Here is a 12,220-nt window from a genome sequence, read left to right as displayed (position 1 = left end):
TCAGGATCAAAGCCTAAGTTTCTGTCACTATAGTAAGTAAACCTGATGCTGAATACAAACACAGCTACAGGTTCTCTTACCTCTTTGGGTTTTAGTTGGATTACACAGCTGCTTTCTAACAAATGAAATGTGTTATGGATTATTTTTCAATTTCCAAAACAAATGTGATTTGAATATCTTAATTTTGCTTTTCCTTGATTTTTCACATTTGCATTGTGGATGCTAAATGTCAGTAACCTTAACTGTTTTAATCCAATTTTGTGTTACTCATTGAAATCAAATTCAGTTAGCAGACATGGTGATTTATAGATTAAGGATATTCTACAAACAGTGCCAGTAGTGACAATAAAGAATGAAGTAAGTGTCTAGACTTCCATGAGACAATGGCCTAGCCCATGAATACACCTTTTTTTCACTAGTGGTCACCTTGGCCCCTTTATCGGCCAGCTGTGTCATGTAACTGTTAGTTCTACCAGCTAAAGAAACAATCTTTAAAAATGTATAAAATTGTTCTTTATCATTTCACAATCATGCCAGAGTGAGTGAATTCAGAGAAAAGGGCTAACCTTTTTGTTACACAATTGCTAGAGATTGGAGTCATATCTGAATATAAAGCAGTTTAGCACACTAGAAGTCACAGCAAAACAGATGTTCAAAAGGACTTTTGGGAACATGATCAGAACAGTGCCTCCTTGAAGCATTATTACAACTACTACTGTTACTTTTACTGACCTTTGCTTACAAGGATAAGCAAAGATCATAGATTATATATCCTCATGTAGATTTTGCCATGTTCTTTAGTTACCCACAGGAGTCTATCCACTTTTTTTTTTTTAAATAAAGATTCTGACAGGAAGTAATACTACAGACTGAGAAGAAACTGAACAAACATCGGAGAGGTACAATTTAATATTAAATTATCAAAATGTGGCAATAGTTAAGCACTTAGGGTATGTCTACACAGCAAAGGAAAAAGCCACAGCTAGCCCGTGCCCGCTGACTTAGGCTCACAGGTTCAGACTGCGGGGCTGTTTCATTGCTATATAGACTTCCAAGCTTGGGCTGGAGCCTGGGTTCTAGCACCGTGCAAGGTTCCCACAGCTCGGGCTAGAGCCCGGAAGCTACACAGCAATGAAACAGCCCCATAGCCCGAGCCCAAAGGCACGGGCCATCTGCAGAGCAGACACACCTTTAGTGGTTGATCCAAAGCCTGCTAACATTAATAGAAAGATGCCCTTAAATTAAAATGTCAATGCATATGAACTTTACTGGTTCAACTATAAGCCCAGAATGCTCCCAATATTCTGGGGGCTTAATAATAAGTCAGTGGAGTGATTTGTGTAAATTGTTGTCTCTTCCTGATTTTAATATTGCAGAACTGTTACTTGCCAGGTAGGTGAGGTAATATCTTTTATTGGACCAACTTCTGTTGGTGAGAAGCTTGTCTCCCACATCAATAGAAGTTAGTCCAATAAAAAGGTATTACCTCACCCACCTTGTATCTCTATATACTTAATATATATCACAATTGTTTTTTAGGATCAATTGTATTTGTGTAATAAGTTGTAGACGTCTCCAAATTATTAGGGTAACCAATGAAATCTTATCAAGCACTAAAGAATAAATCATTTTTTATTTTGACTATTCTGTTTCTAGGATAGAAAGATGCACAAAAGCATTAATATCATCTCTGGAAAGTAAATAGTAAAACCTCTCAGACCATTTGCATGATTTTTCAATAAAAACTATTCTGTGATTACAAAAACTGGGGTACAATGTTCTGGAGAAATTAGAGAGGAGTTGAAAATCCAGGTTTATCACGAGAAACTAACTTCAGCCTTAATATGGAGAGATGATGTGTTTCTTCATAACACACAATATTGTCTAAATCATTTGGAGCAAGTTGGGTCAAATTTCATTGTAAAATACTAGAATATCCACTTTGTTAAAAATCCAACTCAGGAAACGGAAAAAAATTCCAGTTAATCTGCACTTATAAATTTATATGTAAAACTGCAACAAGCTAAAACTTAACAGCTAAGATAGCAATCTCTCCAAACCAGTCTTTACAATAGAAAAAACACAATGGTAATACTGTAATTACTACAGTGCTATCAGGTTTCCTTAAAAAAAAAAATCCATAATTATCTTCATTACACATTGGTAAAAAAAATCAAAGTCCAGCTTCTAATCACTGTTATCAAAGCCTATTCTTTTTTCATGTTGGTGTCATTCCATTCCCCTCCCCCAAGCATTGATAGCCCATGTGGCTGAATGGAGCTTGTAATTTAGCAGATACAATTCATTTTCAACATAGTGGTTTTCGCAACGCATGAAAGCATACAAAATTCCAAAGTGAGAAGTTATTTTTAAATGTTGTATTGCACACCAGGTGGACTAAATCTCTGGATTCCATTATTTTAATAATTTCACTTTAATATCATTCTGCTTAATTTAAAAAGACGTAGAGAAAGAACATGGCTCTATTATAATAAATTGTTACCACAGAGGAGAATTACATTAGTTTAAATAACTGTTTAAAACTTTCTCCAATAGTTTGGAATCTGTTTAATGAAATCCTACCAAGTTGAGGCCCAATCTTGCAACTCCTCTGTGCATGTTGTCAGTGGGCATCCCAGACACAGAGGGTACATGGAACCAGGTTCCTGATTAGTCCAAGGTAACTAAAGCTGTGAAGAATGTTAGATTGTTTACATCTTCAAATCTTCAACTAATTTTCATCATACTACAAGCAACATGTGGACAAAAATATAGGTTTTTCGTAAAAGTAAAGCAAAAGAAAGATCAAATTCTAGTCCCCTAGAATTATTTGGTGAAAAGTCAGAACAGGTGTTTTCTGGCACACAGACACTAAACCACTGCTAGGAAAAAATAAAAACTTTTTTACAATAGCAACCATCACCTTTTCTTCTATTGATAAAAATACACACAAAGGTAAAACTCACTGCCTCAGGCCTGTAAATTAGCACACTGAGTTCAGGACATCTTCCCCTGAAGGGACAGAAGTATAGGGTGAAGAAGCAAGAGGTGGCAGGGCCAGCAAAAACCTGCTAGGCTGTCTTTACGACGTTTCCCATTAGGTTTCAACTGCACCAGCTCAAACATGTTAAACTACAACTTGTCCTGTCTACACTAGGGTATTTTTAAAAACTTTTATTTTAGTCTGCCCAAGGCCTTAGGGTTTCCTATAGTGCCCACAAGCACTGATACGGGACTGTGTGGTGCAAACATTGAAAGGAATATTTACATTCCAAGTAAAGGTGTTTTACTGGATATTTTTAAATTCATGAAGCATTTGCATCTACAGGTTTTGTAATAAAATAAAGCCATCAGAGCTATTGCAGTTCATCATCAACCATACGCAGGGCTAGAAACAGTGATGTGCTCGAGAAGTCTTGGGATTCTAACACCAAAATTGAGTGTTGAGGTATTTTCTCTGCTGCTTCTGGTGCTCAACCTCTCGCTGGATACCATTTCACCATCCCTCCCCAAGAGGGCTTATCCCTCGAACTCCTACATATATTTATAGACAGACCATTTTTCTTTTCTTTGGATTAGGTCAGATTGCACATGTCAGGGATTTAAAAAGAAAGAAAAAAACAGTGAGGATACATCTAAACAAAGGGAACACTGTGCTAGCAATGGTTAGTATATTTTTCAGAGACATTTCCAGCTCATTGCACTTAATTCAACCTGGGTATAATTCTGGAGATGTCAAAGGAATTATACTGGAGTAAACTTGGACCATTATACTTGCCAAGCAATGTCACCACTCCTCGTGGTTAGCATACAGGGGGTTAGTTTAAATGAAAATAAGATGATTGATTCCCCTGTCCTTCACCCTGCCTTCCATGCAAGCACATTCACACCAGATTTATCACAGGCTAAAGAGGAAGAAGGTTTGTTAAGTCTCCCTGTTAGAGTATTGGCAACACATTGCTGGGTAGATAACAAAGAAACCAAGCCCAGTATTGGAGGCTCGCTGAATCTTTATTTAAAAAAAAAAATAACTAGTAATTTAACCAAAATACCAGTAGTGAGGTTAAGAAATGAAAAACAAAACAGTCATGCCACACGCCTTGTTACAGAACATTGATCTAAATGTTATAAATATAGCTACAATGGGCCAGATTCTGATACCATTTAAATCTATTTGACATCAGTGGAGTTATTCCCGATTTACAGAGCTCAGAATTTTGCCTCTGGTACAAAGCAGTGCACTGTTAAGGACCAGGTAGTAAAGGTATACATTTCTTAAACAAATCACACACATTTAAAAATGATGGTATATCAGAATTCAGCCCTTGGATTTTGCATAACTGTGAAAAAAACTATTTTATTTGTATATCTGCAAATACCAACTAGTCATAATGTTTTGCATTTTCAAAAACTGCCCATCCCCTAGTCAGTACTACAACACAGGCATGGAAACATCCACATTACATTATATTTGTATGTAGCATCTTTGCTCCAAATCAAGTGCCAGTCAAGGAAGAGAGTACATTTCAATCTAAGGTACTTCTAAGGAATCAGTCACTAATTTAAGTCTCAATGTCTAAAGATATTTCTTTGTAACTTCTTATGCTTGCATATTTCCTTTTGTTGACACTCCTATTTCAGATATGCATTATGAAAATTGCAAATATAACAAAAAAAAATCTTAATTTGCTCACATTGTAAATAGAATTCAATCAATGGCACCATCACTCTTTACAGAGCATAGTGTATGCGCCAATGAGTTCTTTGATGGCTGCTGAGTCCGATGCATGAGTGACAGTCCCGTCCACAGATAGGCCACACCCACACACTAACGATGCTCTCAATCCGAGCAGCAGATTCTTTCTTCCTCTGACGCTGGTCATCACAAACCCCGATTCAGTCTGCTTCACAACGCCTTGCTCCATCTATCTACATACAAGCTGATGCCGCTAGCCAGCGTGACATTCTTCACTCCTTTCCCAATCATCCAAAGGATTCCAAAGGATACTAAATCATCTTTGCAAGCATCATGAAATCTGCACAGTGGTCTGCCTCTATTTTAAATACTTCTCGAGCTTCAGAGTATAGCACATTCTTTGGGATCCTGTAATCCAGCATTCACTTGACATGTCCAAGCCATCTGAGTCTTTTCTTACTAATCAACATTCCGATGAATGACATACTAGCATGATTTAATATTAAATCAAACTAGTTTATCTACAAACAATGGAACAGAAAGAGAAGATAGTACACCTCTACCCCGATATAATGCTGTCCTCGGGAGCTAAAAACCGCATTATATCGAACTTGCTTTGATCCGCCGGAGTGCGCAGCCCCGCCCCCCAGAGCGCTGCTTTACCGCGTTATATCCAAATACATGTTATATCAGGTCGCGTTACATCGGGGTAGAGGTGTACATCCACAGCAGAACAGAAGGGCAGTAATAATTTTCTAGACAGAATGGTGGAAGAAGCATTGCCTAAGACATGTAAAACTTGATTGGACAAAGCACTAGCAAATGCACTTGAGAGAACAGTCCTACACGTATGGATGTCCTACAGCTTCACCCAAGCGGTCATAAGGAGTGGAAACCAAACCATCAGTTCCTTCCAGACCTGTTGGTGTGGGGTTCTGGAGATGTGTTGTTTCATTATTTTCTAATGCCCCTGGCAAACAGGGAGATAATGCTGTGTCCTGAATTGCACAGGAGAAGATGCAGGCTAAGCTTTCCATGCACTTGGAAGATGATGGACATGACCTAGCTCAGGGGTCGGCAACCTCTGGCACGCAGCTTGCCAGAGTAAGCACCCTGGCAGGCCAGGCCAGTTTGTTTACCTGCCGCGTCGGCAGGTTCGGGGCTCCAGGCCAATGGGGGCTGCGGGAAGCGGCGCTGTGCTGGCAAGGGATGTGCTGGCCCCGGCTTCCCGCAGCCCCCATTGGCCTGGAGCAGCGAACCGTGGCCAGTGGGAGCCACAATCGGCCAAAGCTGCCGACGCGGCAGGTAAACTAACTGGCCTGGCCCACCAGGGTGCCTACCCTGGCGAGCCGCGTGCCAGAGTTTGCCGACCCCTGCCCTAGCTAGTCTTTCCCTTCTCTGATACCTGATTCTAAAATGGTCTTTTAAAACATCAAGAAATAAGTTTTAAAACTTCACTGTTTTAGAGTACAGTATTACTAATGCAGGGAATTGGTAATGGGTTGTACTGCCTTTCCCCTCTATGTCACCTATTCTATTCTGGCCAAGGATAGTAACAAATGAAAGTCTTTCCTCTCAGATGGCTGTACAATAGCCTATATGAAGTGAGTTGATGGTCTCAGTCCAGTACTAATGGTCCATGTCATCTAAGTCAGTGGTCTCCAACCGCACAACACTATCAGTAAAAAATTTTTGAGCAAGCACCCCCTGCCACGCCAACTCTACCATTTTTGCCAAAGCATAAAAAAAAAAACCACTGACTCCCGCCCAAACTGACGCGAAGCCAAAAAAAAAACAAAAAACCTCCTCCTGCCAAGACCACTGATCTAAGTCACCATCACAATTGGCCCTACTGCTGGCAACCAAAGCAGAAAAGCCAGTGGATGAATTGACATGAAAATTAAACTACACTTCAACCACAGAACTGGGATGGCACGGTAATGGTAGGGAATCTCTAACTGCTGCTTATCTTGGTGTAAAAATTAACTTGTTTGTCAGTCAGGTAATAACTAGCTAGATTAGCCCATCCATCCCTACCCTGTTTGCCTGAAACTGGGAACAGGTGACAGGGGATGGATCACTTGATGATTACCTGTTCTGTTCATTGCCTCTGAAGCACTTAACAGTGGCCAATGCCAGAAGACAGGATACTGGACTAGATGGACCTTTAGCCATTCTTATTCCTAACTATTCTAGCTGGTGATTACTGGATCAAGCTTCTCCTCCTCTAGCCCCACCCAAAAGCTGAAATAGGTCATTATTGTTTGAAATAAATATGAGAAACTACAATATGAACTGACTGACAGTTAATGGGAGGTTGTGTTTCTATGATGAATGCTCAGTGAACATGTTCTGTTAAAGTTCTCAAGAGATTCTGTATTTGCTAAATATGCTACTGAAATGGATAATTAGTTTGTATTAGCTGTTAAGTATGCAACTACTAAGCATTCCAAGCACTTCATGCCAAACTGTATCAGACGACAAACCTGTCACCATGCCACTGACCTGAACACAAACAGTGCACAATAAAAAGACCAAAGGAAGAGAATACACAAACCTTCAGTCAGGAACAAAGTCCACTGTCTCTCTACAAACAAACAAAAAATAAGAATGCCAGTAATAGCACTGCTCAAGCATAAAGTATACCAATTATATCTGAAGCCCTCTGATGTTTCTCATTAAAGAACACATTCAGATGAGCATTTACATTCAGATTGTCTTCATGGAAATATAAGCTGTCACTTTAAATAGGAATATAGATATTTATAGGTCACATGCATAATTAATTAGCCAAGAGAAAAACTAAGGACTTCAGCTACTATCAATCAAAGGACATAATGATTGATGCCCTTCAAAATTTAATTCAAGGAAAGAGTTGTGCCCACTTCAAAATACTTGTTAACTTGCAGATATGCCTTTGTCCTGAGGCTGGTCTGTGGGGTTTTCTAAAAGACTCCAATAATTTGTAGTGTATCAGAGGGGTAGCCGTGTTAGTCTGAATCTGTAAAAAGCAACAGAGGGTCCTGTGGCACCTTTGAGACTAACAGAAGTACTGGGAGCATAAGCTTTCGTGGGTAAGAACCTCACTTCTTATCTGAAGAAGTGAGGTTCTTACCCACGAAAGCTTATGCTCCCAGTACTTCTGTTAGTCTCAAAGGTGCCACAGGACCCTCTGTTGCTTTTTACAATAATTTGTAATTATCAGTAGAATTTATTTTGTTTGTTACAGTGCCCTGAGGAAAAACACATATTTCAGACTAAAGCAATGCTGTTGCAAGACTCCCCTTCTCTATCCATGGGACGTGACTAACCGTGGTAAAACTAGGCTACTTTACTCAAGAAATCTCATCAGTAACTTAAGGAAGAGTTAAGATAATGTTTTTTAAGTGTCAGCTCACCAATTTTGTTATACTTTCTTTAGTCATTTTATTTTTTTCCAAGCACACACACATGGCCCCAGACCCCCCTGCACATTTTAGATACCTTTTATTTTAAAGCAGGCAGGCTGATTTTAAAAAACAAAAAACAAGTGGGACAGCATAAATAAATTTTCTCTCACAGTAAAGTTTTTGTATGCCAGTGCTAGATGAAGACTGACTACAACCAAGTATACAGGGCCGGCTCCAGGCACCAGCTTGGCAAGCAGGTGCTTGGGGCAGCCGCTCGGGAAGGGGCGGCACCTCCAGCTATTCAGCGGCAATTTGGTGGACAGTCCCTCACTCCCGCTGGGAGCGGGGGACCTTCCGCCAAATTGCCGCCGCAAATCGCGATCGCAGCTTTATTTTTTTTTTGGCTGCTTGGGGCGGCCAAAACCCTGGAGCCGGCCCTGCAAGTATAATAATGTTGGAAGCAATGCTACAGTTAATGCTAACGCATTCTAGTCTAAATCCAGTTTAGCACGGAAATGGTGGAATAACAACAGGCAGGGCTGTTCCATGATAAGAACAATCGATCACAGCAATACTCTTATAATCAAACTAGGAAATGCACTTTGTTTAAATAAAAAAAACACCACCACCAAGCAGGTATCCTGTTCTGCTTGCTTTTAAACTAAATTATGGGAATCATAGAATGGTAGAACTGGAAGAGACCTCGAGAGGTCTTCGGCTCCAATTTATTTCAGTGCTTAAACACCCTGACAGGAAGTTTTTCCCTAATGACCAACCTAAACCACCCTTGCTGCAATTTAAGCCCATTGCTTCTTGTCCTATCCTCAGAGGTTAAAAAGAACAATAATTCTTGTATGAGGCAGTTCCTCAGATACTGTAGTTTCGCAAATAAACAAGGAATTTATAGCTCAAATTTGAGACCTCTTTTCTTACTCCACCCCACCAAATCTCATCAACAAAGGCACCCCTGTTCACCACGAACTACTATCTGAAATGTAGGTCCCTTAAGCAACTAGCAGCACCCAAATCCAAGTGGTTCCTTGGAATTTCCAAACACTTGATGAGCGGCAGAGTTGTGTGTTTCTCTCCTGCGCTGAATGTTTGCAGCCGGGAAAAGCCAACCCCCAGCCAGCTTTAGCGATAGCAGCGTGGGTGGCTCGGGATCCCAAGCAGCCAGCTGGCCTCAGCTATCGCCTGCCCCTCTGCACCTCCAGGTGCGCCTCCCACGCCCCCATCACTCACCGCCACCGAGCAGGAGGAGGATGCGATGAACACCCGGATAATCATCCTCACTTCATTCGCCGCTTCTCTCCAGCCAAGGGGAGACGTGAAAGGGTTAAGGGAGCTCCCACTCCTGCAGCTGTAAGCCGCTGCTGCGAGCTGGGGAGTTGCTTGCAGGACCTAGCCCGCCTTGCTCACCCCGCTGAAGCCCAGACGCTCTAGCAGCTACAGCACAGCGTTCGCCTGGGGACTCCCGCTTCGCCTGGGCAGCGGCAGCGCAGCTCAGACACCCAGAGCTTAGCGGGAGGCAGGAGATGAAAGCAGAAGGGGGGAAAGGGAGGGTGCGCAATGATTGCTGGGAATTGTAGTGCTGCGGCTCTGCCAGCTGGTGGATGTGTTTCCAGGGGGCAACCTGCACCTCCCAGATGGGGGGGGGCGACAGGTCAAGTAGATTAATGGGGAACAACCTACTTAGTAGCCTCTAATTCTGGCTGTCTTCAAATTCTGGTGCCCCCCCAGAGGGGACACTGATTCCCAGGGATCATGTAGCACACCCGCAGCTCCCATTGACTTGGGCCTGAGTTGGGGGGCTCAGTACCACAGTGTGCTAGGCATGCTGGTCACCCCAGTTATTTATGGCCAATGATCTAGCTACCCTAGCAAATCAACAGTGGAACAGAGACAAGTAAGGACCATTTTTGAAGATACAGGCCACAGTGCCTAATAGCTTGTTTTAATCCGCAGCATTATTAAAGTACATCCGTAATAAGGGCTTCTTTCACATTGAGTTTTGCCTACATGCCAAGTGTGGCACCTTAGAGACTAACAAATTTATTTGAGCATAAGCTTTCATGGGCTACAGCCCACTTCATCAGATGCATAGAATGGAACATATAGTAAGAAGATATATATATACATACAGAGAACATGAAAAGGTGGAAGTTGCCAATACCAACTCTAAGAGGCTAATTAATTAAGATGAGCTATTATCAGCAGGAGAAAATAAAACTTTTATAGTGATAAATAGCTCATCTTAATTAATTAGCCTCTTAGAGTTGATATTGGCAACTTCCACCTTTTCATGTTCTCTGTATGTATATATATATCTTCTTACTATATGTTCCATTCTATGCATCTGATGAAGTGGGCTGTAGCCCATGAAAGCTTATGCTCAAATAAATTTGCTGGTCTCTAAGGTGCCACAAGTACTCCTGTTCTTTTTGCGGATACAGACTAACACGGCTGCTACTCTGAAACCCATCACACAGCAGTTACTGGGTAACTGCTGGTGAAGAGCCAGCAGAGGGCCCAAAGGAGCCAAAACTTTAATTATGGTTAGTTGTTGTATAACCAGGAACAATCTGTTAACATTTCTTGATGGCAGGGTGGTGGTCATAAGAATCTGATGGACATTACCCATTACACAGATTAGTCCACTCTCCTTTCAATGCAGGATTGTTTTCTACATTCTGTCTTCCAGTGGTGTTCCAGACTGGTTTTAAGGGTGGAACTTTTATGACTTCCCACCTGATTCTACAATCTAATAGATTTCACTTTGGAAAATTATTTAGCTTAATATCTCACCTAAATGTTCTCTATTCAGTATTTTATCCTGATATTCCTAGTCTGGCCATACTAAATATTTATTGGTAAAGTACAACAGGCCAAATCAGGCCTAATGAATACAGCATTTTCCATTTGAAGATCTCATAATGTTTTACAAATATTAGTGACTCTAGCCTTCCAACGCTGCTGTGAGGGAGAGAAGTATTATTAATCTCATTTTACAGATAGGGAAACTGAGGTACAGAGCGATTAAGAGTCCAATTCTGTGGGGTGCTGAGTGTTCTTAACTCTGATTTGAGTAAACTGAAGCTGAGGTCACTCAACGCCTCTCACGAACAGTCCTAATATGTGCTCAGTCAGATTGTTTAACAGAGCCAGGAATTGAATCCAATTAAACTATTGTATATTTGGAAAGAATGCAGTAAGGAAATAGAAAATTTTAAAATGCTAACATGCTACTAAAGTCTGGCAGCAAAATACTGTAAGATTTTTCTCTTATATTAAGGTTTCTTCTATTATTTGCTAAGTTCCAAAGCCACATATCTCATATCCATTATTTTTTTCCTCCAGTTTCATGTCTGTCTTTTAAAATATATCAAAGAGTTCATGTTGCATCATTGCATTACAGAGCTGCAATAAACTCACCATGGGAAGAGAAGCTACGGGAAGAGAAAAGCTTGTTCTATTTGTTTAGGTAGCCTCAGGCAACATTACTAAGAAGTTAGAGGACTTTCCACATAAAATATTCTTGAGTACTTTAAGGCTCTTAAAACCTTTTAAATGCTGTATTCAAATATTCTGAAAGTGCATCTGGATTATTGCTGACATTTTGGTTTTTATAGTCAGCATTTTCTTTCTATTTTTAGGGATATTAATTATAAATCATGGTATTATATTGTGAGCTGGTTTAAATTGCATAGGTTTTTTTTTAATGTCTTACTGTAAATAGAGTTGGGCTTAAGTAAGTTTGGACAACCCCAATATCTGAGCGGGGGTTAGACATGGAGATTTTGTCTGGGCCCATCTTCTGATGTTAAACAAATGCTGCCTTTATCTTCCATTTAAAATGAATACTTTGATGTGTGCCTACAGCAATGAGAGAAAGCTAAAAAGAAATCTGTGTTTCATGTACAACTTCAGATAAAAATAACATTTTTTTGGGGACTTGAATGCAGCGATTGAAAAGAAGTGACGGATGTGATCAGGCAGGCAATGAACGGGAACAGTGGTCTTATGTCTGCTCTGCCACAAATACTTTTGACAAGAGATCAAACGATTCCTGACAGTTCATCCCCCTTTATTCTCTCTCATTATCCATCTGCATCACTAGCCCTGAAAGTTTTGTAAT

The 12,220-nt window shown here is 40.6% G+C and overlaps 1 protein-coding gene across 2 annotated transcripts in view; it reads right to left on the bottom strand.

Moving 5' to 3' along the window:
- The window catches only part of SH3BGRL2 (SH3 domain binding glutamate rich protein like 2), a 66,785-nt gene extending 57,180 nt beyond the window's left edge, over positions 1–9,605 (bottom strand). For both annotated transcript variants that reach the window (XR_010599496.1, XM_005299608.4), the window contains exon 1: positions 9,328–9,605. Coding sequence is in view for 1 of the 2 variants with exons in the window: in XM_005299608.4 (XP_005299665.1) it covers positions 9,328–9,372 (45 nt within the window). In the remaining variant the exon portion in view is untranslated. The remainder of the gene's footprint in view (positions 1–9,327) is intronic.
- Positions 9,606–12,220: the final 2,615 nt, after the last annotated feature.

Source organism: Chrysemys picta, chromosome 3 (assembly GCF_011386835.1).
Source record: "Chrysemys picta bellii isolate R12L10 chromosome 3, ASM1138683v2, whole genome shotgun sequence".
NCBI classification, from domain to species: Eukaryota; Metazoa; Chordata; order Testudines; family Emydidae; genus Chrysemys; species Chrysemys picta.
This window is presented reverse-complemented; position numbering and strand designations above follow the sequence as displayed.